This window comes from Aricia agestis, chromosome 1 (assembly GCF_905147365.1).
Source record: "Aricia agestis chromosome 1, ilAriAges1.1, whole genome shotgun sequence".
NCBI classification, from domain to species: domain Eukaryota; kingdom Metazoa; phylum Arthropoda; class Insecta; order Lepidoptera; family Lycaenidae; genus Aricia; species Aricia agestis.
The window spans coordinates 24,339,506-24,367,278 of NC_056406.1; the positions used below are offsets into that span (position 1 = coordinate 24,339,506).

Genomic DNA, 27,773 nt, shown 5'->3' on the forward strand with positions numbered 1-27,773 from the left:
TGGTCAACAGATATTAAATATCGCAGATCGCCAACTGAGAAAACATCCATAGAAATATATTGAAAAGGATATAGAGGAACATCATGACACACCAGAGTTAATTTCTGTAAACTTGGTGAATGAGCTGCACATATTAAACATTTCTGAATAAAATCCTTTATGTCTGCTGACATGTTTGGCCAGTAAATGTTAGCTCTAGCCAGACGAAGTGTACTTGATACTCCATTGTGAGATACATGTAGTCTATGTAACATTTCACTTTGTAATGATTTCGGAATAACTACTTGATCATTTCGAAATATCAAGCCATCAGAAGTAGATAATTCGTGACTAATCCCATTAAATATTTTCAGAGACTCTGGTAGTGCAGATATGTATTTAGGGAATCCATACTTTATATATTCTATTAACTTTAACAAAGTATCATCCTTCAATGTTTCTTCTTTAATTTTTTTTAATAACTGATCTGCAATTTTTAAATACTTAATCCTGGATATGTTAGCTATAATTTTGAATACTTTTCTTTCCTTCAACTTAGTTTCCAACTCATAATTCTTATCTATCTCTGACGTGACAGGAGCTCTTGATAAAGTATCTGCAACTTGATTGTCTTTACCTTGAATAAACACCAGATGGACATTGTATTTTTGAAGTGTTAACAACATCATTTGCAGACGCTTTGGAGCGTCTACCAGTGGCTTGTTAACAATATTTATGAGCGGTCGGTGGTCAGTTTTAACTATAGTCCTCGAGCTTCCTGCAATATATTGATTGAATCTGGTACATGCAAAAACTACCGCCAACATCTCTTTTTCTATCTGCGCGTATCTTTTTTCTGTAGAGGTTAAACATCTGGATGCAAAAGAAATTATCTTGTTATCCTGATACATAGCCGCACCAAGTCCAAACTCACTGGCATCACATTCTATAGTTACTTCTTTGTTTACATCGAAATATTGCAAGGTAGGTAAGTTACTAATGAGATTCTTCAAAGCTTGAAACTCTTTTTCTTCTTCAGCTGTCCAAACAAATTCTGTATCTCTTTTAGTCAAATTTCTCAGTTTATGTGCATGGAAACTTAGATTATTAATGAACTTGCTGAGGTAGCCTACCATGCCGAGGAATCTAAGCACATCTTTTGCATTTTTTGGTGTAGGCATATTAACTATGGCATCTACTTTGGTTTCATCTACCTTTAGACCTTCATTGGTAAGTACATGGCCATAAAATTTAACAGACTTATGAAGCAACTTAACTTTTTCTCTATTTAATTTACAGTTAACTTTACGTAATCGTTGCAACAATTTCTCAAAATTTTTATTATGGTCTACTGTAGCCTCCTCAATGGTATCTCCCACTCCATATATTAGGATATCATCTGCTATGATTTCAATTCCTTTCAGGTCCTTCAGAAGACTTGTAAGTTGTTGTTGGAATATCTCGGGTGAAACGCTGAGGCCAAAGGGTAATCTCTTCCACCTGAAACGGCCAAACGGGGTCCAAAATGTTGTTAATTTGCTACTACTTTCATTTAGTTTACATTGCCAGAAACCTTTTTTTGCATCGACAGTACTGAATATCTTAGCATTTTTTAGCTCAGGTAACATTTCATCCAGGGTATTAAATTGAAAATGGGGTCGTTTCAGCGCCTTATTCAAAGGTATAGGGTCAAGACAAATTCTAAACTTCTCATTTCTATTAACAATCAAAATATTATTTACCCAATCCGTGTGCTGTTTTTCTTTCACAATGATGCCATCTTTTTCCAACTTCTCCAATTCCACTTTCAATTTCTCTCGAAGACAGATTGGAACACGACGAGCCGGTTGTATTCGGGGAGGAACAGTTTCATCAATTTCCAAAGAAACTTCACCAGGAAGACTGCCATAACCTTCAAATACATCTGCATAACTTTCCAAAATCTTATTTATGTCAGTATTATGGTGAGATGAAATAGTGTCGCAGTACTTAATGAAACCTAAGGCAACACAGGCCTTTTCTGAAAGTAGTGGCTCATGCTTAACATCAACAATATGGAATTTAATTTTAAAATTTGTGTTCTTTCTTTTACAGGTAAATGTGGCAACACCATAATTTGATATAGGAGAGCCATTAAAGCATTTCAACTTCTGAGTAGCTGGAGCAAGAGAAGAAAGATTATTTTTTCCAGTTATTTTTTTATACTGCTCGGCTCCCATGACACAAACTTGTGCCCCGGTATCTAAAGTACAATAAATTTTATGCCATTCATCACCCTTTTTAAATAAGACCAGATACTTTATTTGCTCGGACCTCTGAAATGTATACGCTGTCGTCCGATGAATCATCTTCTACTTCTATTTCCTTCACCGAAACACCTTTCTTCTTACATACAGATTTGAAATGGTTACGACCTCCACAGCCTTCACATCGGGTACCCCAAGCTGGACAAACTTTTTTCTTAAACACATGCATATTACCGCAGAACTTGCACTTTTTAAGTCCTTCTGTAGCTTCCTTCTTCACATGTTTTGATATCTTGTTAACCTCATTAAAATTCTGCAAGTCTGACACATGAGCTGATGCCCTTTCTGCTGAACGGCATATGTTAATAGCAACATCTAAGGTAAGGTTCTCATTTCGCAGCAGTTCTGACATAACTTTGCTGTCTCTAATACCTACTACGATCCGGTCCCGCAGCATTTCTTCCTTGATAGTGTCGGGATAATGGCAAGGTTTTATTAATTTTCTTAGACTGAGCAAAAAATCATCAAAATTTTCGTCCGTGTTCTGGCCTCTAATATTGAAAACATAACGGGAGTGAATAATATTAGTCTTCTTTATGATTTCTTCTTCCATTCTAATGAATATAGATTTTTCTTTCTTTTTATCTTTCTCTGACAGGTTAAAATCCATGTACTTCTTCATAGCTGCGTTCCCAATGGCATTTAGTAGAATGCCCGCTTTTATTTCGTCTTTCTCGGGGCCCCAATTGTTCATACCAGTGGCTATACAGTAGTTTTCCCATCTGTTCCGAAAAAACTCCATATTCTCGTACAGGTCTCCAGTTTCCACTTCAAGAGGCTGGGGCCAGGGCACGCTTACGCTGGATTTTAAAGTGGATCCGACGGCGGCGTCGCTGGATGGCGCCGACATCCGAGTAATTTGCTGTTGCATCAATTCCATCTGCGTCTCCATAGTGCGCATCAATTGCGTCTGCTGCTCCAGCAGACGGATCAGATTTTCGTCAGCCATTTTTATGACACCATGTTTCTAATTTAAAGATATAATTAAACACTATTTTATTAGAAGAAATATAGTTTTAATTCTTCTTCTTCTTCTTTTAAAAATGGCCGCCTCGGTGATTCTTTAGCACAAAGTGGTGTACAAAAGCGAGGGAAAACATGACAAGTATAATAGACAACTGTCATGACATTGACATTACAATCTCGTTCATAAACTATGTTCGGGAACAGTACCTTTAGTACCTAGTTACGCAAAATATGAAAGTAAAAGAGAGGATTCACAATATTTTATTAGAAATAGAGAACTAAAGACAGAATATAGCAAAAATAAACACATCGTAGCAATTAGGACATGAAGATTAATTACCTGTGAAATGTATATTTTTCAGGATTATTCTTATGATTTACACTGCAAATACTTACAGCACAAGTCACAATTTTTAAATATAATAATATTTATTAAAATTAACAAACAAATTGAACAATATATTGGAAATACCGAAGGGGCATAAAAATGACTGACGACTTTTGACGACCTGTCAAATGAAAGTGGTTACAATTTTCATTAGACTGCCTCTCTCTTTTCATCTTGTTATAATTCCATAAAGGATTTTCTTCTCTCTCGCACTCTTTGTTGGTCTTTAGCATTATAGGTTTGTGGTATTTACAGAGGCAGCCACAGATTACTAGTTTAAATTTGTAGATGACAGCTGTCAGCTGACCTTGACACTTGACAGTTCGGTCGAAGTTTTTTTTTTGTTGGCTTTTGGCACTGACACCGGGGCTATAATATATTCCTACAAATTACAATATTTTTCATCATCGTGCTACTCACTACAGTCTAGTCAAAGTCTAAGTAAAAGTCAAAACAGTCAAGGAGTTAAAGGGCCCATTCACGGCAGGACTGCACGGCAGTCCTGCAGTGAATGGGCCTCACTGATTGGTTCACACTCGGTGTTTCCGGATGGCAGCACCGAGTGTGAACCAACCAGTGAGGCCTATTCAATGCAGGACTGCCGTGCAGTCCTGCCGTGAATGGGCCCTTTTAGGGTATGAGCGCACGGGCAACTTAGTTGCTCAGCGATTTATTTGTCTCTTGATGAAGTCTATGTGCTAGTATGAAAGTGCGCGCACGTAGAGACGCAACCCTGGGTAACTTTTTCGTTGCCCAGAGCCCGCGACGCAACTGTCTTCTTCCCTATTGGTTTCTATGCAAGTGCGCGCACGGGCAACAAAAAAGTTGCCGACCGGCCAGTTTCCACTCGACCGCCGCTGCGTGAGTTTGTGTGTACTTGCAGCAATGGGTTTCTAAAATACTAGAGTTAATACTAGAGTACTTTCGACACTCATTCTAAAGTAACTAAATTTTTTTTTTGGGTATGCTCTCAATTTCATAAAACTAGTATTTTAAATTTCCCGAGAGTCAGCCGATCGCTCCATAGTGGATGCACCCAATATTCTATTTTTCGACGCTTTCTTCGGTTTTTTATAGCGAGTGCAACGACCACAGCCGTCTCGACCAAATTCATGTTGATGACTGTCAAGAAAAAAACTGAAAAAAGTCGGGTTGCTGTCGCTCTCGTGCGCGCACCCCGGCGACATGCGACATGGCAATTATTTTTTCGAAAGAGACAAATAAATCGCCGAGCAACTAAGTTGCCCGTGCGCGCATGGTCTAAGTGTACTGTGTAAACACCATAAACTTGTAAAGCACAGTATATAAATAAGTCTATGGTAAACACCGTTATCCTTGAAAGTTGAAACCATTGAGGTACAGCCTTATATCGGTGTATAAGCGTCAAAAGCGTGTAATGTTATGTCCTACTTACTAGGACATAACAAAGGAGTCGGTCGGCATATTTCATGTAATAAAAGTGTTAATAAAGGTTTTTAGTGAACATTTAATGGTAGATATTGTTGAGTTTTGTGGTTCCGCTAAATAATAAACCATAAGAATAGTCAAAGAATGTCTCAAACACGTGGATTTAACATTAAATACCTAAGTTTTGAATAACGTTTTTTGGGATTTTCATTTGGTATTTTTGTAAGCTAAAAAGATAATTTATAAGTTTATTAATCCCTTATTCGTGCTATATAAGGCATTAGTGCTAAAAATTTCACATCAATTAATAATTTGGCTATAAAATTGCATAGCTTTTTGCGTGTGGTTATGGATTCTCATCACTTGAACTATAGTTAATCGATATCATAAACTAATTGACTTTCTTTCCTGTATGATAATGTGCTTCGAAATAATCGACAAATAGAAATATTCTAGAAAATAAACGCACACTACTTGTATGAAAATAAGCACAAAATGGCCACGCGATGACGGGCTAAGACTACATCTATACTATAATACTTAATCTATATGGTTGAAACTATCAAATGAGCCCATCAAAATGAACAACTTTTTCTATGAGAACAATGCTGGGAACTCATTTTTGAGTTCCCAGCATTGTTCTCATAGAAAAAGTTGTTCATTTTGATGGGCTCATTAATTGATGGTTTCAAGGATAATGGTGTTTATGTTACGCTCAAAGACCGAAAACGCTCAGTGAGCGAAAAAATGGCTCACAACGCGTTGTGGTAATAGTGAAACGGCCACTTCTGCGTAACTGGCCTGGTTTCATTGAAACCAGAGTGCTCTTATGTATTGCGCACACACTTGGGCACTATAAAATTACTCCTGCGTAACTGGCCTAATTTCATTGAAACCAGTGCTCTTGTGTATTGCGCACACACTTGGGTGCTATAAAATTACTCCTGAGTGACGACTTACCTGGTTTCAGAACGCGTCGTGGCCGTTTTCTCTAAGGCCACAACAAGGATTCGCGTCGTGGCTGTTTTTAAATGCTCAGAACGCGTCATGGCTTTTCTCGATTACCACAACGCGTTGTGTTCAAATAGCACGTCAGCCACGACACGAATTTCGCTTTGTGGTATTTCTGTGATTACCACAACGCGTCGTGGCCGTTTTCACTAGGGCCACGACGAGAAATCCGTTTCACTATGACCAGAACGCGTTGTGAGCCATTTTTATTTTTATTTATTTATTTAACAATTTATTGTGCACAAGAAACAATTACAATAATAATACGCTTTCTTTGAGCGTAACATTTACATTTTACACTAACATCTTGTATTTCTATGGTCGCTTCACACCACGTCAGTCTGGCCCCGTGCTAAGACCTGAACATCATACTTGGGCCGATTCACATCGGAACCAGCAGCGCAGCGGCGAGCATTTTCAGTGTCATATGATTTTAAACTCATCGTACTTATATTGGTCGTTAACTCGTTCTATATACAGCATACGGGGAATCTCCGCAGCCGAGATAACAACTAATGAAAGTTACTAGTCGATACGTGTTCGTTCGTACACCGCTTGCGGGGATCGCCCGCATGCTTTATACCACAGCTTTATACCGACGACCGTGAATCGAGATATCGACCAATAGCTATGAATGAATGAATGAATGATTATAGAACGAGTTAATTAATTAACGACCAATGAAACTGCGCCATTCTGACGGATTTAGAAAATATTAAAATCAATGATATTCTACATAAACAGATATGTTACGTCCATACTATTTTCCGGCTTAAATCTCTTCCGAACAGTTTTCAAATTCAAAATTGCACACATTGACAAATTTTACAGATAAGTGAAACAAAAGATACGACAAACCATTTACATAAAAGAGACAGTTCTATTTTTAAACATCGAATCGTATCGCTGTCCCTTTCTTCGCCTGAGCTATGACGAAAATTTAATTTTTTCCAGATTGTTCGAAAAAATAATTGAAAATGTAAATAATCGAGGTACTTATTTATTGTAATCAAGACATGTGGTAAGCATCAGTTTACATAGAAGTCTTTGGTGGTAAGAGATTCCATGTGTTTTGTTTACTTTCGAGTCATAATTGGTACATTTTCTATACACGCACGACGTCATTTTCAATTTATTTAGGTACGGTAAGACAAGACGCAGCACGTTCGTGACTGCGCTCGATGCAGACTAAACAACAGACGGCCCAATTGGGCCGTATTTGAATCTTCACAACGCGCGCGGTAGTAACATAATTATCTGCTTTGAGTTTTTCATCATTTATTAAAATGTTAAAATGAAAATAACATAGTTACTATTAAACATTTAACTGTGCCTGCTTAGATATTTTATTTTAGGAATGCTTAAGACTGGCCATAGACGGACCGCAAGTTGCAATCGGGGCCGACTGCACTAGAGTGGTCTCGTTGACCACTGCACGTTGGCAACACGACTGCATACTGCAGTCGACCATACCTTTGTTGTTCGACCGCACGTCTCATAAATATTTGGACATGTGTTGTGCATATTTTTAAAAATATGCACAATCTTACTTAAAATATAGAATATAAAATTTAAACCGAATAATAAAAGACAAATATATTTTTACAAATGTATTAAAACAGCAAGTTCAGATTACAATTTAGATACAAAGTTGAATGATAATTTGTGCACAAACATATAAATAACAGAGAGATGACTACAAGTATATTATTATAATAATATTATCTGCATGTTTATGACCAGTTCATTTTTTACTCCTAGAATGAAATCCAGTAGAATTACAATTATAAAAGTTTTTAAAGATTATTAAGTAATTATTATCGTTATAACACAGAAAAAATATGAAACAGAGATTCCATTGTCATGGTATAATAGGCAAAAAGAATATCACGACGAATAAACAACTAAGCAAAATAAGCAGTACATTTTGGTAAGTACCAAATTGAGTGGCTATTAATGTTAGATAAAGGTATTCCATGCTTAACAATAGTAGGAAGATATTACTTTATGCGTTCATAATTAATTTAGGTCTATACTATATTTTCTCTATATTTCGCTTTCTAAAGCCTCCACCCTTTTTTTTGTCAAACTTTTAGGATATTAAAATTAGCTTCTTGTCATTATTTCATTCCTTACCATTCTTTCTTTGCCTAGGAAAATAATATGAATATTGTAAACATTGCGAAACTTGTGAACAATGTATAAAACATATAAATAACTTATTACAGTATTCCAATAGGATTTCATTTTGCTGTCTAAGGCCGTGCGCCCATTGCGACTTTTTGTAGCGATGCAGTCGGCAGTCGCGATACTGTCGCATATTTGCATCGATACAGTCGCGATGCAGTCGCTAGCTGTGTGTTTTGTATGGAGTTGCAAGTGCGCTTCATAGTCGCGCGACTGCATCGCTACTAAAAGACGTCGCAGTGGCCAGTGGGCGAAGGTCCAAAATTAAAGTCAGCCTTCGCCTTAACATTAAATCTATTGTATTATATTTCCTATCATATTATTGTATTGTACTTATACTAATTATTTTGTCGATTTTAAAATTATTGCTTTATGCGATAAATATTTCCAAATCTAAGCAGTGTAGGAATATTCAGTCCATTTTGTGATACAATTCTTGCCTATGTGCTTTACTCTATATTCTAGGATCTAGAATCTAGAAATTAGGCCGTACACAACGTTAAGACTTAAGATAGATTTATTATTCAGGATGAAAAACAAGGTGATTTTTTTCTGAAAGTTATACAAGAAACAAAATCCGTCACTATGTTTTTGGTAGGGTGAAAGCAGGTGCGCTTTCTTAAAGCGATCTTAATTTTGTGCGCGGCCTTCATCGACTATTGTTTTCCGTGAAAATTGTGTGTTGTGTTATGTGTATTGAAAAAGAGTGCAAATTCGTCAATAAATATTTTGGCGATATGCGCACATCTGTGTACAATATTGTAGTACTATACTTAAAATCTAGACTTGTGGTAATAAGTAACGATCTAAAATGGAATGAGGCTATGTATTACTTGTGCATTAGACGTCAGACGTACCGACAGTATTATTTTTTTCGTACAACCCATGCAAAATATCTGTATGCTCCATTTGATGACACCATAACGATGCGGCCTTATTTTACTGTAGATGACGCTCGCAACCTTGTTGCGATAAAATTCGTTTATCGCGTGGGAACCGTACATTTATCCTGGTTAAAAATATCCTATGTCCTTTCCTGAGACCGCATTTATAGTATTAGAATGGATTTCAGCCGAAAGCCATTTTGACCGGGTTGTATTCTTTTACTCATGGATTGATTTAACAAAAATAAATACAAAACATACGTAAAACTCTAAACAAACAATTCAACATCAAGTCCAAGTAGAATTCTTGATTTACAGCAAAGAAATAAAACATTGTGATTTAAAAGTAAATAACAATGGAATTAAAACTCAGGTCCCAAGCAGTCGATCGCCATGAATTTTTAAGACAAAAAAAAAAAAGGTTTTTCCAGCTGTAGTCCTGAAATATCATTAGGCGCTTTGCAGACGACTAGGCGGGCCGGGCCGGTCAATTTCGCCGCGTCTGCCCGTCGATGTCTGCGGCTGCCCGCGCCGCGTACACAAAGCACACGCCGTCTACGTTACTTCATGTAAACTGGTTTGTGTGATCTACGACGGGCAGTCGCGGACATGCGCCGCCAGTGCCCACCGGGCACCAGTCGTGCGGTCTTTTTGCCCGCCGTGTGCGTTGGTAATATAGGATTCCCTTTGTGCTATCGTTCGCGGCGAAATTGACCGGCCCGGCCCGCCCCGTAGTCTGCAAAGCGCCTAACAGACTTTCAACAACCCAAAATCTTTAACGAAAAATTTTCATTCTATGACGCAAAAGTTGCAATTAAAAACTGATGAGGTTTTTTATCAAGCATACATTTTGATCTGAATACATCAACAATTAAAAAAAGTTTCAATCTGCGTCTCATTAATATCTCAAGCTAATTATCTATGTACGTAAGTACTATACGCAGCTATATTTTGCTATTCGATAACTGGCGTATGCAATTGAAATATTTTTATAAATATGATATACTTTATCTATTTTTAAAATATTTCAACATAATATTATACTAGCAAAGTGCCGCTACATGTCATTCAGGAGGCATTAGATGCCACATTTGAACTGCATGATTTAAGACTGATATACTACTAAGGCCTGCTAGCGCTAGTTTTACCCGTCGTTCGTGGGAAAACGAGACACAATAGATATTCTATTGTTATGTGTCTCGTTTTGAATTGTATATTGAAGTCATTCATGTTGTCTCAAGGGTTTGGCCTATATTAAGCCATTTTTATAACATACAGAGTAAGAACGAGTGGTGCTCTGGACTTTTATAGTTTTATAACTTGTAGGTTATTCTTATATAAAATTGTTTATTTTTGTGGATGGATATATTTTTAATTGACGGCACTATATTTCATATTTTTAAAAGTATATTATATTAACTCCGGTTTTTGGTATCAAGATCATAAACAGATCGAAACTAACAATAGCGTAAAATTATGATAAATGTTGGATGAGTATTATTTGTTACAATAGTTTATAAATAGTGTTAGTTACAAATTACAATAGATACCCATAGAGATTGTTATTTGAAGATTCTCTAGAACTTTAGCCTGACAGCAAAATTATAAACAAAAATTTTCCTACAATTCCGACAAAAGTTACAAGTACCAACCATTTAGGCTATGGTGTATTTACATAGACGGTAAAGATTCACTGGTATAAAAAAATTAGAGTTTCAAAAACCAATCGAAAAAAATATTTTAATTAGTAATTGTAATGAGCTCCAATACTTTTTAATTGGCTCCAATGATGAGGAAGTTCTAATAATATAGATTATAGTAGATTCATCAACGAGATCGCCAATAGCGATGAGATATAATTATTAGTGTTATCACGAGCAAAAACTACGATTAGTCGGTCGACCTCGATTTGTCCTATGAATTATACTGTTACTTGTTATCTAAGGCATATGTGCTGTGTTAAGGCGCTTCGTATTTGTTTTTTGTATGTAAAATGACAGTATATAAAAGGATAGGCACTGAACGGGCAGTGCAATTGTACATCAACAACAAACTAACTAAAGCTCGTGTACATTGAGCAAAACACATTAACAAATGCTCAAAATGGAACTTGGCAACACTGTGGCGACTAGATTTTGTTGCCAACATCGAAAACTTCGCCATTTGCATATTATTGCTTTTCTCACACTTTTTAAATGGCATCAGAATTTTTGTGACATTTTATCTCCTAAATTATTGATTATAAGTTCACAACGAGTTTTCTAAAATTTACTACTTTTTAACTTTTTAGGCGATGCTGTATACGTAAATGCGTTCAAATAGCCGCTCCCTATTAAAACATTTTGAGGCCCCTAGCCAGAGTTTAGATCGATTTCTTACAAACCATTGGGGGCCGCAAGCTCCGGGCTTCGTACGTATAGGGCCGATGCGACTCTACGTACCCTTATAATATTTAGTATGATGTACTATAAGTTCAGCAGCGGTGACGCATTATAAGGCGCCAAAATTAAGTTTTTATTAACTCGCTTTAATTTACTATTATGTGACGAGAGGCATTATGATCGTTAGGATTTGGTTAATTTACCCTAGTCCCCGATAACATCCGCTGGATGTCGCTGAGACTAGTTACCACATTAGGCGGTGCTCGAATCCGTTTGCACGCCGCTGACGGTAGCGCTGAGGTGTCCATTGACTAGTATATCCGACAGCGGGCCAAGGACGCCGGTCAGCGCATCGCTGAGGCGGTAGTAGTTCTGTTCGAGTATGGAGGCGTGGTACGTCAGCTGGTCCGCGCTGATCAGCCGCGCGTTCAGCTGCAGCGCGCTGTGGCATATCGTGAGGAACTCTCTGTAAACATAGACGTTATGTGGTAAAAAGAGATAACAATTAATCTGTTTCTTGATGATTTGAATTTCTTAAGATTATTTGTTTCAATAATAACTACTCTTCGAGTTTGACAATGACGAAAAGTTTTATATTAAAATTTAAAACGTATCATCAGTCATCAGTACGATATTCAATATCGTATCTCGCAATGTAAAATCGTTCTTATTCGGCCATCTCAGTAGCCTAGGCCTATTTTAAAAATATATACTCACTTGAATACGTTCTTGAGTTTGTCGACCATGTCGTCGGGGTACATCTGCGAGAGGTCGGGGTCGAGGAACGCGTTCGCGTACGCCAGCGGGCCCGCGTTCACTTGCGCGCACACGCTGCCCTGCAGCCTAAACATACACAAACATTATTATACCAAGATATTGTTTTGTAAGTTATTATTATTTTATGAAATAAGGGGGCAAACGAGCAAACGGGTCACCTGATGGAAAGAAATTACCGTCGCCCATGGACACTCGCAACATTAAATATGCGTTGCCGGCCTTTAAAGAAGGAATACGCTCTCTTCTGGAAGGTTTTTAGATCGTATTACGTAATTATTATGAAATATTTCTGCCGTATCTGGATATATTTTTTTCACTTTAAAAGTAAAATATTTTTTTAAACACGATAAAGATGGCTAAGCTAATAGACATGTATGATATGATCTATAGATGTATATATGCTCTTAGAAATTGCGCAAGAGGCACGTGACAGTTGCAAAATAATTTAATGTGCAAAAGCATAATATAATATGTTATTTGACTCGCTGAAGCTTTAACTTTTTCATTAGAGCACTTTTACAACAAAAATCTCGTATGCAGTATTCCTCTTTATTTATGTTACCTCAGCTGGAGTTTCTTGATATCCGGCGTGTTGGCGTTCACGATCTCCGTGAGTTCGGCGACCTGGGCCTCCATCTCGGCGAGCGCCACCTCGATGGGGCTCCGCTCCTGGACCTGCGTGTCCACCACCGCCACGCGCCGCTTCACGTACGGGAACCAGCTCTCCGCTGTGAATGACGTGTGGTGAGTGATAGACAGTGGCGGAGCAAGCCATGGGGCTGCACATTACATCAAATTTTTGGGCCCTCAGCTCAATATTCAATTTAGGATAAAAAGTATCCTAATAAATAATCCACTTTAAACGTGACTTTCTATTGTAGTACTATATCTCATCAACTGTTTAGTTGTTTTTACGTAAAAAAGTAAGTTAATCATCCACATGATACTTATAAACTTGCTGTACTGCATATATTGCAGTATGTGCTATGATAATTAATGTGAAACGTTGCGAGTAGAGGACGCCTTGGACGTGAAAAGTATTGGGCGGATTTTGATGAAAAATGGTATGGTATGGTTTCAGTTTTGTGATTTGGACCAATGTCGATTTTGCTCCAATGCTAATCCTTATTCCGAAAAAGTATCACGTTACACTAAAATACAATATCTTTACGCAGACGGAATTGCAGGTCAACGCATTTCTAATATGAATGTTTTATTGTACCGGTAAGATGCGTGAGCCGCAGCCACTGGTGGTGCACGGGCCCGCGCGCGGCGCCGTCCCGCGTGAAGGGCGTCTCGAACACGAAGCGGCGCACGTTGTGCACGCGCTCGAAGGAGCCCTCGCAGCCCGGCGGCGCCGCCCCCGCGCCCTCGGGAGCCGCGCGCACCCAGGTCACCTGGATGTACGCCAGCTTGCTGTCCAGCTCATCGCGATTCACCTGTACGAATAGGTTAGGGTGGCTAACACGAACTAGATAACATAGGTTCATAACATTGTGGCATGAAAATTTTGTGTAATCGTAGTGTTACATAAGTAGTTGGCAATAATCGGTTACGCTCTCTGGCAAGCTTATCATAATAATATTATATTATCGTCTAAAAAGCTCTGTGCAGACTTTGTAAAAACAAATAGACACATAACATGTAAAGCTAAATTGCTTCCTAAACAGGTGTGCTCGAAACATATTGTCACCTCTATCGTAATTCTACTGGTAAAATGTAACAACATATTAAACAAATACACTATTAATACAAATTAGGCATAATATGCAAAATATGCCATTTACTCCTTTAACTCTTAAAACTTGTATTTTTGTATTAAATCAGTGTTCAAGCGATTTAACCTTGAGTCTAGAATTAAAATACTCTAGACATGAGCTAGACACTCAAACCACTAGGCGATGCTTCGTGAGAGAATATTTGCTTGACTATTTTAATCGGCATGAATGCAAATTACTGACATTTCTTAGTTTACATCGCTGTAGCAAACACAAAATAATATTTAATGAACTTTACCATTTCATTTAAAAGCATGCAATAATAAAAACATAATATCTACCGGCGCGGAGTCCATGATCATCTTGACGTTGCCGGCGCCGAACTTCTGCTCGTAGAAGTCGTGCAGCTTCTCCGAGATCTCGCTCAGCGACGTCAGCTTCGGCTCCTTGTAGATGAACTCCACCCCCTCCTCGTCCTCGCCGAAGTATGCTTTGCCGAAAAACGCAACCCGGTAGAATCTGCCGAGGAGTCTCTTCCCGGAGTTGGTGACTTCGATGACCTTAGCGTAAGCCTTCGTGAGGTGCTGGTAGCAGGCGAGGAGGGCCTGGTAGTCCCTCCTCCTCTCGTACATGGGCACGATGAGGCGGTAGAGCGGGCCGAGCAGCTCGTACCTCTCGGCCTTGTCCGCGTACTCCGTGCACACGGTCAGCTGCTCCAGCAGCGCTTGCTCATTGTAGTGCACGTCAGTCATGCCTGGAACAAATTAAATAGGTGTTAGTTCTTTAGAATAAGCAGTTTATATTTAGTAGATATATTATATAGTTGAGTTGGCGACAAATTTCATCCAAATATTATATAGTTGAGTTGACGACAAATTTCATCCAACGGGGTTTTTGCAAAAAGATAAAAAGGTGCACCGCAGGCGCCCCTTCTTTAGCTCTATCAGGCACTGGTTGAAAAACAAAACCACCGAACAAAACGCACGGTTATTGATAAACTTTGATTGCCGTTTTCTGACTGAAGTCGGCCGATTCAAAGTCGTGTGGAGAGAGGAGAAGCATATTCTTCTGAGAGGGTCTCAGCAGAATATTCTTTTAGTTATTAATATCGCTCTTGCTCCAAGAATCTGATATTGATTTTGAGCCGTGAAGTCGTGTCGAGTCGCAGTCTTGTCATAACGAGTGTTATTATTACAAATGTTATTTAATCGAGCTACAATAATTAATAATTTAGATTTCATTTGGAGGCCGTATTGCGAAATTATAAAAAAGACGGCTTATTTGCAGGTTTTTAGTCTCAATGTCAAACCAAGTCTAGATTCTACATAAATTAAGATAAAATTAGGTAGCGCACGAAATTCGCAAGATCACTGATTATTAGAAAAACACTTTAAGAAATACCAGTTGATCCTAATCAACATCATAAATTATACTCTGTAGGTAAGCACTAGGTTACTTATATAGAAACTTGATTAAATAGTATTCAAGTTATAATTCCCAGCGCTCTAAGTTAATCATAAACAAGTTAGGTAGACACTATTTTTCAAACATGACATTTAGCAAAAAGGAAAACTCTGAATGTGGAAAGCATAAAAACTTAATCATCTATATATAGATAATAGATATGTTCATACTAAGAGTGAAAACCATTTAGGTTCTTCTTTTTAGGGTTCCATACCCAAAGGGTACAAACGGGACGCTATTACGGAGACTTCGCTGTCTGTCCCTCTGTCTATCACCAGGCTGTGTCTGGAAAACCGCAATAGCTAGATAGTTTAAATTTTCACAGTTTATCTATATCTACTAATACTTAATATACTTAATATTATAAAGCGGAAGAGTTTGTTTGTTTGTTTGTTTGAACGCGCTAACCTCAGGAACTACTGGTCCTGATTTGAAAAATTCGCTTTTTCGCACACAAACACCGTGCCGAAGTCTGGCAACGCCGCACAGCTGTGTCGGTCGGAGTGGGGGTGTTAGGTTTTTTCGTTACAGAATTTCTTGATTCGGTCACCGCGCTCAAAGCCCGCTATAAGAGCTATGTAATAGCTTAATATTAATTTTTAGACAATAAACGCAATTTTTTGTCTATTTTTGCTCCAAAATAATATTATCATTTTAATAAGTGTTACATCTTTATATCCTGCAGAAAGTATGGTTATAAAAGACGCTTAACCTAATGGACTCATTGTAATAATTGCTCTTATTGGCATATGTTTACGTTTAAGGCACGTTTTAGCTTTAACTAATAGCAACTGAAGTTACTTTTTATCTCAATATTTTACAGTTACTAAATACAGGAGGATGCTAAGAGCGAAATACATGACATAGGGTACGTGGTCACGTTACTGTGCTTCGTATTTTGTTAAAAAATTACGAAAAAAATATTTTGATAGTAATTAACAGCTTAGTTGAAAAATGGCGTTACAATCAAATGGTTTACTTTAATAAATTTTGCATATAAATGGTTTATCTTGGCGGATTTTCTTTTGCAAATTTTGTGGTAAGCTAAAACTTACGTACTTAGTTAAAACCTTCGTTGATTTAACCAAATCGTTATGGAACCATAACAGCCTGTATATTGGAAAAATGTGCATTTATATGCATTCATGCATAGCAAAAAGAGTCGTCTCAAGATAATGTATGCAGCATCGTAATTCGTGTCTAATAACATAATAATATATTAGAGACAAACTGCAGCTCCTCAACAACGATCGACGCGTCCGATGACTGCCTTGTCTATTTAAAAATATTAAAGAATTAAAAAAAGCGTAGCAAATGTCACTCCTTCACTCCTCCAATCAATGTATCTAACATATAGAATTTTGCATACTTTTTATACCACCTCGAATAAATCCTGTTCTTAAAAATAGCAGATAGCTGCATCAATTTTAATTTTGATTGAATTATTTTTCTCTATAAATACCACGCCCGGCCATGCACCGCTCGTAGTGCGGGTCCATTCTCGACGGTCGTGCGATATTTTGCGAATATTATGTTTGTCCGGCTAGTGTGCGTGCTGGCCCTGGTCGCAGTGGGGATCGAAGCCCAGAGAAACGTCAACAATTTACGACGGAGACCGACGAGAGTCAACGTCAGGCAGCGCAACCTTGCCCGTAACTCGACCATAGACGATGGCGAGATTAAGCTGGCTTTTGTTGTATGTATCCTGCAAGATGATATGAGGCCAGCAGTGCACGCTGATCTTACAGTGTATAATTACAGATTTTCAGACATGGCGACCGCACCTCTGGTCCGGAAGAGATCAAGAGGTTCCCTTCGGCCCATTTAAACAACTCCGTGTTTTATCCTTATGGAGAAAAGGGATTAACCAACGTGAGTAAACAGTTTGTCCAAATATTAATACAAATTCGAATCGGTCTGCGCTCTGTTAGAACAGCTGTTTCACTATAAAATACAATTGTGATAAATAAGGTCAAATTGGTAAAACTGCACCATTTTACAGGAAGGTAAAAGGCACGCTTACAACGTTGGGGAATACCTGAGGAAGCGCTACGATGGGTTCCTATCGGAGCTGTACCTACCGGAGGAGATTTCCATCCGTACCACTGACTTCGCCAGGACGAAGATGACCGTTCTGGCCGCCCTGGCCGGTCTCTACCCTCCGAATCGTCAGCAGAAGTGGAACTACTACCTCAACTGGCAGCCCATTCCTTACGACACGAGAACCGTGACCGAGGATGATGTGAGTAAGCGTTAGCTTGACCGTTTAATGCGTAGCACTTAAAGACCAACTAATGAATACCACACAATATATTATTCAAAACAGAATATTATAATAATTGAAAGAGCTCAAAAAATATTATAATATATTTCTTAAAGCTTTTTCTTCAATATGATACAAAGGTTTTATTGTTCTAGCTGTCAGTATACAAGAGCTGCCCCAAATACGCAAGCATAAAGACTAAAGTCTACGATGTACCTGAAGTGCACGAGAGGATTGAAGAGAATCGAGAATTCCTTAAGAATTTGAGCTCAAACGCGGGCTACGAGTTCAAGGGAACGTCAGACATGTATTTCTTTAACAACCTGGTTCACAGCTTGGTAAGTAGAAATAATTCGGATAATGGACGTCCGTAACGGAATGAATCGAACTAGGCTTGATACGCTACTGTCTATAGAATCTAGCTGCATTTTTAAACGTGATAAGCATAGATGAAAATATTAATTTTAGCGTATCTCGCGTCAGACGAAATTTAATCATATTATTATACTTGTTTCAGGAAAACGTGGGAGTGAAACTGCCCCAGTGGGTGCAAGATGCTAAACCAAAAATTACGGAACTGACAAGTTTAGAATTCGAGTGTGAATTCTACACTCCAGAACTGAAGAGAATGGGAGGAGGTACAGTGACCTAAAATACATTTTTACCCGTACATACACTAAAAAGTAAGGACCCTATTATTGTGTGGTGTGTTGTTATATTTAAATTGCATGAAGGATTACCGAATCGTCAATATTTTACGCCCTTAAATAAAGGGAGATTTCGGTTATGTTGACGTGGGAGAGCCATGCTTCGGCACGAATAGGCCGGCTCGACCGGAGAAATACCACGGGCTCACAGAAAACCGGCGTGAAACAGCGCTTGCGCTGTGTTGCGCCGAGTGAGAGAGTTCACCGGAGGCCCAATCCCCTACACTTTTCCCTTCCCTACCCTCTCCTATTTCCTTCCCTACCCTTACCTATTCCCTTCCCTACGCTCCCCTATTACCCTATCCCCTTTAAAAGGCCGGCAACGCACCTGCAGCTCTTCTGATGCTGCAAGTGTCCATGGGCGACGGAAGTTGTTTTCCATCAGGTGACCCGTTGGTTCGTTTGCCCCTTATTTCATAAAAAAAAATCTAAATGTATTTCTGTTAAATATCCAAAAACAAAGACGAAACGACTGCATGACACATCTTTTGCAGGAGTTGCTTTGGGCGAGTTCGTGGAGGCGAGCCGCGCGATAATGTCGGGCGACAGCTCGCAGCCCAAGGTGCACCTGCTGTCGGCGCACGAGAACTCCGTGGCGGGCTTCATGGCGGCCGCCGGCGTCTTCACCAAGCCCCACCAGCCCAGCTACGGCGCCACCTTCTCCCTCGAGCTGCGCCGCAACGTCACCACCAGCAAATACGGAGTCATGGTTTGTTATTTTTTGCAAAAAAAAAAAACCGGTGGAACAACTTTGAGAGAATCCATTATTAAAAAAGAATCGCCTGAAGTCAGACATAAGCAAAGTCAAGTTTGATAATAATGTGGATGATCCATACAATCGTTAGGCGCCATCATTTTCTTGTGCGTATCGAATAGCAATGTCATCAAATGCGTCGGAATTTTTGAAACAGGCATAATTTTTTTAGTGACATATTTTATTTTTCGTAACATTTTAAACTTTTTCAGGCCGTGTACTCCGCCCAGCCCGGAGGTCCTGGAGTGCAGTTGCCCATCCCGGGGTGCGAGGGACAGACCCTGTGTGACTTCGACACTTACCTGGACCTCAGAAAGGACATCTACATTTCACGCGACGAATACAAAAAGGAGTGCGGTGCCCAGTAAATTATAGTGTTTTGTTTTTATATTGTTAATTTTTAATAAAACGTTACGAATTACTATTGTTTATTTAATATCTTTTAGTTATCATATCAAAGATTAGAATAGGTACCTATCACTTTTCAATATAGAAATATGAGCTTGTTGTATTACCCGTTGGAATTATAAAAAAAAAATCAAGTGATTATGTGTGTGAAATAAATGTTATAACTCTGTATCTATCTCACATTTTCGGGTCGTGGCGTCATTTTTACCGTAACCAACTGATATTTTTGTAAATGAATTAATTTAAAATCAAATAATCATATTACATATTATATACATTTTTAATAAGAAACTTACAATTACTAAAATTATTTTTTCGAATTACTAAACACACACTTCACAAATCACAAGTTTTGAGATAGCTTTTATATTTGTTAAAAAAAAAAAAAATTGTATTTAGACGTTGCCTTCTTTTTAATATTATATTAAAACTAGATGACGCCCGCAACTTCGTTGCGCCAAAATTCGCTTATCGCGCGGGAACCGTACATTTTTCACGGATAAAAAGTATCCTATGTCCTTTCCCGGGACTCAAAGTATCTCCATACCTTTCAGCAAAATCGGTTCAGCAGTTTAGGTCTTGGGCGTGAAGAGGTAACAGACGTACACATTTTCACATTTATAATATTAGTATGGATAAAGGTCGGCAATTAGAATTCATTTGTAAATAATATTGATGTTAACGTTAATGTGCATCAACCAGTTAGACTGCAGACTACAAGGTATTCTACAGATTATTTTTCCGACCCAAATATCGACCAATAGAATTGCACCATTCGACGTCACGTGGTACAACCTACATGGTATTATACTGATAATTTTTTAAAAATTTTCTCTGGTAGTTGCTATATATAAAAAACAAATTCTAATTCTATTGGCCGACATTTGGGACGGAAAAATAATCCCCTGAATACCACACGAGCTTCAAAATTATCTGGCAATACCCGATAATTTTGAAGCTCTTGTGGTATCATAAGTGATTATCTGGGTGGGTCAGTTAAAGTGCAAAATGTTTATTCTATTCTTATTAAATTACATAAAACAGGTTCTTGTTTGAATAAAACATGTTATTTAGTTGTAAAGAATTATTTAATATATTTTTTGGACATAAACAAAGGAATAAATTATTATTTTTTAGGGTTCCGTACCAAAGGGTAAAAACGGGACCCCATTACTAAGACTTCGATGTCTGTCCGTCTGTCTGTCAGAGTTACAGCTCAAGAAATGCTATAGCTAGACTTCTGAAATTTTCACAGATGGTATCTGTTGCCTAACAAATACTAAAAACAAAATAAATTTAAAATTTCAGGGGGGCTACAACCAACGTGTTTTTTTTGCTATTTTTTGCTCGACGGCAATACATAGGACACACTTAAAATATTCATGAAATACTCAGTTTTTAACCGACTTCCAAAAAACGAGGAGGTTATATGTTCGGCTGTGGATTTTTTTTTAATAAAGATCCGAGTTTCAAAATTCTTTTTGTGTTGTATAGGGTTTCGCTCGAATTTGGTACCATGTTTACAAAAGTGGTGATCTGATGATGGGATCCATGAGGAATCGAGGGGACTCCTTGAAATTTATATGGAAACATATAGTGATTTCGATTTTTTCTGAAGCGTTCGAGGTAAATGCTATCAAATAGTAAGATTTCGCACCAGGTTAAACCCTGGATCCGAAGGTACCCAACAGAACTTTTGAAACATCATAGATACAGGTTCGGAGATTTCGGCGTTGTTTAAACAACTGAAAGCATAAGCCAATATATCAATTTGATTAAACATCATCATCACAACCATAATTATACCATGGGTCATCACTCATCACATTATGACCCAAATATTAGTACTTTTGGTGATATTTTGCATCGAAGCTGATGTTTTTGATGATTATTTCGCTGTTTGTGGACCAATTTTTATTTTCTAAATTTTGTATAACAATTACGAAAGTGGTGATCTGATGATGGGATATAATATGAGCAGCCGAGTTAAATCCTTGAAATTTATAAAAAAATCAAATGGCGGTTAAGAAGTTGTTTCTAGTAACTTTAACATATGTAACAAATAAGTGAAATTTCAAACAAAGGTGTCTTTGTTTGATCCGATGGCACTGAATATAACTCCTGAACCTTTAAAGATAATAGTTTGGAAATTGCAGCATCGCAAGCATTTACCACAATTCCGCTCACAGTAACATAATGTGAATATGTAGTTAACAATTAACATACAACAGAACTTAGCCAGCTAAGTTCTATGTCAAGTATCTCAGTTCTGGGCTGGTACCGACTTCAAACGAATGAAAATTGAGAACAGAATTGGTTGAGGTTTAGTCGAATTTTGAAAAAGGCTCTAATAAGGAATAAAAATTATTTCATACTTTTTAGTCTAATGTCATTTTTTCAGAATGTTGTTTTTACCTTGGAAGTCGGTTTAAATTTGTTAAAAAATAAGAAATGCTCTATTTTGGTACGGAACCCTTCGTGCGCGAGTCCAACTCGCACTTGGCCGATTTTTTAAAGTAAAATGTTACTTCACTAATTAAATATAACAGATCATATCAACTAGAAAACAAACAAAATAACAACAGTCTTAGGTTGAGAAGCTAAGCCCGGGCGCGTAGTAGCGGCCAGGTGGCGAGGGCCATCGAGATAGATACCTACCTCATGTAGTATGAAACCGCCATAGACCACGCGCACCTGTTTGCACGGCCACAACATACTTTCGATGGCCGCCGCGACCTGACCGCTAGTGCGCGCCTGGGCTAAAAGTCAAAATTTTTCGAAGGAAGAGAATGCAAAATATCTATATGTCGCAGCCGACTGGTTTAAATAGCCGTTCAATCAAACAGCTAGCCCTTTGACTGAACAACGCCATTCAATCACACGGCTATACGTCGTTTAGCCGACTTGTTGACTACAACGTTCAACACTACAGCAAGACGACGCTTAGCCAACTGGTTTGTTTTTGTTTTGGGGGCTGTGCCCCCCGAACCCCCCTTTCGGGGGAGGCTGCGTCCACCCATTTCATAATCCCGTAATTTCTCCTCGAATATTTGTTGAACTTTTAATTCACTCGTATGTGCCTCCACAATTTTTGTCTCTTTAATAACACTTGTAACTTTTACTAACTACTCTCTTTCCGAAAAACAACCACAAACACCAACCAACACCTGCGAGTTGACGCCATATTGTAAATAAAACGCACCTAGCGCCGCAGCGGTGCGCGCTGAACTACTTCAATTAGACGGCGGCTTTTGAATCAGCTGTAGTGTTAAACGTTTTGAGCGACTAAAATATTCAATATAAAAGCTAGACGTGTGATTGAATGGCGTTGTTCAGCCAAAGGGCTAGCCGTTTGATTAAACGGCTATTTAAACCAGTCGGCTGCGACATATATATTAATACGCAAGCGAAAAAATTTGTATCCCTTTTGACGAAAAACGCGGAAACGTAGGTTGAATGAAATTTTGCAGTTATAGTTTATATGGTGAAGGAGTGCATCGAGCTAATAGTATTTTAAAATATGCTTTTATCATACATTTTTTAACAAATAAAACATCACACACACTACAACACACACACATGAGAAATGACAGATTTTTGAGTGACAAGCCTATACATACGAATTATACTCTTTTATTTATGGTTGGAGTTGTTGACAACAAGTTGACGAATTGAAAATCTATTATAGTTTTTTTATTGAATCTAAGATACTATTAGACAATGCTTACACGGCCAGTCTGAGATCAGCTAAGTCCCAGAGACCAGAGTTGAAAAAAAATGATAGTCAAAAATTTTTTACAAAATATAGGTAGTAGTCCTAATGTCGTTGAAACTAAGGATGAATTTCGACCATTGGGCGATCTCTAGTAATATTAATTAAGCTTTTTTTTATGTAAAAATTTCACACCTTAACGGATGGTTTCAGGAAATCTGCAGATTACCCAGATAATGTGCACTTAAACGTATTCTGCATTCTAACGGCAACATTGATACTAATATAAAAAAGGTAGACTATAGCTGGGGCCTGCGATAGACTTCAAGGCACATTATTTTAATAAAATTTTAAAACATGTTTAAATTATGTAGATGATAAAATCCAGTTTTTGTATAGCATCCATTTCATCAGTGTACATAAAACAATCTCTCCGTATAAAACTGTGACTATAAGCGCTTCGTTCGTAGTGCTGGTTGATCCGCGACGGTCGCGCTCGGCGGCGGTGTGGACTGTGGAGATGTTTGTCCGACTCGTGTGTTTACTGGCAGTCGCGGCCGTCGGGGCCGATGCTCAGAACACCAACCTTAGGCGCAGACCGTCTAGATTCAGACCACCCAACAGCCTTGACTATGCAGACGATTCCGAGATCAAGCTAGCGTTTGCGGTACGTAAAACCTCTTTTTTATGTAAAATAAGGGAGAAAACTAGCAAACGGGTCACTTGATGGAAAGCAACTATCGTCGTCCATGGACACTCGCAACATCAGAAGAGCTGCAGGTGCGCTGCCGGCCTTTTAAGAGGGAATACGTTCTCTTCTTGAAGGTTTGCGGTCGTATTGGCCCGGAAATACTACCGGTGACAGTTCATTTATTTACTTCATGTACTATCAGAGAAGTTGATTCCTATGCAAATCGGGGACCTAAGTAGTTTGGTTGCGTTACGTCAAACCCAGCCGACAGATCACAATTAACATTGAATTGACATATTCGACCAAATAACGTTGGTCTGTCAATTGCATAAGAATCAACTTCCTCGATGGTACTATAAATAAAAAAAATACTGCCGTTTCAGATGTTCAGACATGGCGACCGGACACCCGATCCCGAGGAATTAGACAAATTTCCCGCCGCTCATATCAACTCGTCCGTATTTTATCCGTACAGTCTCAAAGCCTTAACTAATGTAAGTACGTTTTAATTTACTTTAATAATATATTCAGCTTCACGGTAAATAATTCATTACTGCGGAAAGTGTAGATATTATTACACATAACACTTCTCCTATTGTACTACTCCTCCTACTACACTGTACTTACGATATGAATAACCCTCATTAATTACACTAAAAACATACCACATTGCACTCAACAAATACGTACATCTGTTACTGACATTCAAATATACATAGCTGCGGCTACGACTAGTCTTCAGTTCAAATGACATTAATAAATGACAAAAATAAAACAAGATAATAATATATTAATAATATAAAGTCTATAAATATCATGTTATAATATTCCCAGCAGTAAACATAAAATGACGTATTTGTAATTTGTACACAAAATTTTATGGCAGTGAGTTTTGCTTAGCTCATATTTTATTCGAGTAGTAATATTGTTTTATAAGTAAGCCCAGATAAATAGAGACACGTCCAAACGTCAATGAAAAAGATGATGATGATGCCAATCTAGATGCAGATTATAGCATAGCTGAAACAGTATTAGAAGATGTTGTATAATTTAATAATAAACTCAATATCATTATCAAGGAAAACAAAAAAATGTTCTTACATAAAAAAAATAAACTTGTTGGATTGGCTCTTAAGGCAAATGAAAGTCATTCCAAATTATTATCTTGCAGTGACAATCCAAAATATGTAGAAATCCAAATCAATAGTAAACATAATAGGAAAGAAAATATTATGTTGATTTACTTAGATTAGGATGGGTCAATATAACACCGTCAATATTTCAAACAAATCAACATACCAAATTATACATATATATAGCAACCAATAAGAAAAAGCTCTTTTCAATTTCAGCTTGGGAAAAAACATGCGTACAACGTTGGAGAGTATCTGAGGAAGCGCTACAACGGGTTCCTGTCCGAACTTTACCTGCCGGAGGAGATCTCAATCCGCACCACCGACTACGCGCGGACGAAGATGACGGTGTTGGCAGCACTGGCCGGCCTCTACCCGCCGAGCCGTATTCAGAGATGGAACTATTTCCTCAATTGGCAACCCATTCCATACGACACTAGGAACTTCAAGGAGGACGATGTATGATATAGTTTTCACGTAGCTAAAAATCCTAAATCAGTGCCTTCGATCACACTTAAAAAAATGTAAATGTGACCGAAGGTATGGATGATAAGATTAAAAAAACATTACTTTACATCTTTCAGCTGCAAGTGTACAGAAGTTGTCCGAAATATGAAGTCATGAAAAATAGCGTTTACGATCTACCCGAAGTGAAAATCAGGGTTGATGAAAATCGGGAGTTCATGGACGAGTTGAGTGAGCACGCAGGGCGACCGATGAATACGCCGACCGATGTCTTCTTCTTAAGTAATTTAGCGCAGTGTCTGGTGAGTTACAATTACCTATTGAGGGCACACGACAAGAAAATATGCCACACATACACCCCCTTACTAATAAACGCTGTATAAGCTTTGAATAGTTATACAGTGTTTTGTCTTCTTCAATCCAATTATTTTTAATTATCACTTGTGTGACAGGAACAAAACTCTGTATAACTATTCAAAGCTTATACAACGTTAATTTACAACTTAAAGTGTATAGCTTGTTTCCAACTACATATCAGGTATTATTTTCAGTTAAATTAAGTACATTGTTTTCTTGATGCGACGATCATAAAAATTCTAACGTAATAAATCTGAAAAAGAACCTAAACGTGCATAAATTTTTATATTTCAGGAAAACGTTGGGCTGGAATTACCACAGTGGGTAAAAGATGCGAGACCAAAAATAAAAGAAATGACAAATTTAGAATTTGAATGTGAATTTTATACCCCAGAGCTGAAACGATTAGGAGGAGGTAATGCAATATTAATAAGTTAAATCTATGGTATAACGGAGATAATGTAAAAGTTACAGGAATCAGGAAACCACCTCGTTTTAAAAAACAAGAGATATCTTAAGACATTCAAATAAAACATATCAATAACACAGTCAAATAAATAAACATATCAATAAGACAGTTAAATAAAGCATAATTATGCCATAGGACTTTCATTCGTTTTGTCTAATTTTTTTTTTATATGGCGAGCAGCATCTTTTTGAACCCGTTTAGTCTATTTTTGTCTTCTTTTGTGTAACAACTACATAAGAGCTTATCTACACCAGATTGGCTAACTTTTCCATTCCAGGCGTGGTCCTGGGCGAGTTCATAGAGGCGAGCCGCGCTATAATGTCGGGCGACAGCTCGCAGCCCAAGGTGCACCTGCTGTCGGCGCACGAGAACTCCGTGGCGGGCTTCATGGCGGCCGCCGGCGTCTTCACCAAGCCGCACCAGCCCAGCTACGGCGCCACCTTCTCCCTGGAGCTACGCCGCAACGGCACCACCAGCAAATACGGAGTCTTGGTAGGGTCTCTTGGTTATACCCCAAATCAGAGAGTTGTAACATATAGCTTTAAATCACTTATTTATTTGGGTTAGGGTCATGTCACGGTATTTCGGCTATGGGACCACAATATTAAAAAAAAAATCTTTTTATCTATAAGTACGTTATCTCTTTCACGATGTTCCTCAGAAATCAGTAGAGTGTTTGTCTCGCTTTAATAATCTCTACGTTCAAATAATAGCATACTTTCAAAACCGCTTCATTAATCATTTGCCAAGAAAGAAAATAATAAGCAAGGTGTTTTTTTTCAGGCTGTATACGCTGCCCAAGCCGGCGGGCCGGGGGTGCGGGTCCCGATACCCAATTGCGGCGAGGACCCTCTGTGTGACTTTGACACCTTTGTTAACCTCACAAAAGAATTTGTGATCTCTAGAAGCAAATTCCAGGCCCACTGCTATTAAACCTAAATTATTTAAAATGTATTTTATTCGGAAAATAAATCTAACAGTTTGGTTAAATGTTAAAAGACACGAGGTAGTTCAAACGTGAACTTCCTGTACGAAACTGTACAGTATAAGACTCATTCGCATGTAATACTCGTAATCAAACTTTACCTGAACCTTACTTCAACAAAAATCATGGCTATTGCAGTATTTAATTAGTATTTTTCTGTATGTAAGTTATCAACGACACCAACGGTTAAAGTAGGTGAGGGACAAGTCGATGGCATGCTAAACAGTGAAAAAGTATCCAAGGAATCACTGATCTGGATCATAAAACAGACACTGCACAAGCTCAGCATTCCAGGCAATTCTTATAAATATCAATAAGGCTGTAGTTACGACGTATATTTGTGAGGAAATGCTTATCCGAC

The 27,773-nt window shown here is 38.1% G+C and overlaps 3 protein-coding genes across 4 annotated transcripts in view; 2 read left to right on the forward strand and 1 right to left on the reverse strand.

Moving 5' to 3' along the window:
* Positions 1–735: 735 nt before the first annotated feature.
* LOC121729251 (dedicator of cytokinesis protein 9) overlaps positions 736–27,773 on the reverse strand; it is a 92,117-nt gene continuing 65,079 nt past the window's right edge. The window contains exons 31-36 of one of the 2 annotated variants that reach the window (XM_042117719.1): positions 14,346–14,758; positions 13,509–13,725; positions 12,849–13,014; positions 12,227–12,352; positions 11,729–11,975; positions 736–747 (exon numbers count right to left, since the gene is read on the reverse strand). In XM_042117719.1, coding sequence (XP_041973653.1) covers positions 11,762–11,975; positions 12,227–12,352; positions 12,849–13,014; positions 13,509–13,725; positions 14,346–14,758 — 1,136 coding nt within the window. In that variant the 3' untranslated portion in view covers positions 736–747; positions 11,729–11,761. Of the gene's footprint in view, positions 748–9,836; positions 11,976–12,226; positions 12,353–12,848; positions 13,015–13,508; positions 13,726–14,345; positions 14,759–27,773 lie in introns of those variants that run through there. The other variant, XM_042117711.1, reaches the window with a different exon arrangement.
* LOC121729299 (venom acid phosphatase Acph-1-like) lies at positions 16,753–19,582 on the forward strand. The gene is made up of 7 exons (XM_042117774.1): positions 16,753–17,164; positions 17,230–17,340; positions 17,471–17,710; positions 17,887–18,069; positions 18,249–18,369; positions 18,933–19,147; positions 19,405–19,582. Exons 1-7 carry the CDS (start codon positions 17,000–17,002, stop codon positions 19,558–19,560), a joined length of 1,191 nt encoding a protein of 396 aa, XP_041973708.1. The 5' UTR covers positions 16,753–16,999; the 3' UTR covers positions 19,561–19,582.
* LOC121729309 (venom acid phosphatase Acph-1-like) lies at positions 23,705–27,377 on the forward strand. Its single transcript, XM_042117783.1, has 7 exons — positions 23,705–23,979; positions 24,387–24,497; positions 25,356–25,595; positions 25,721–25,903; positions 26,253–26,373; positions 26,705–26,919; positions 27,211–27,377. Exons 1-7 carry the CDS (start codon positions 23,833–23,835, stop codon positions 27,358–27,360), a joined length of 1,167 nt encoding a protein of 388 aa, XP_041973717.1. The 5' UTR covers positions 23,705–23,832; the 3' UTR covers positions 27,361–27,377.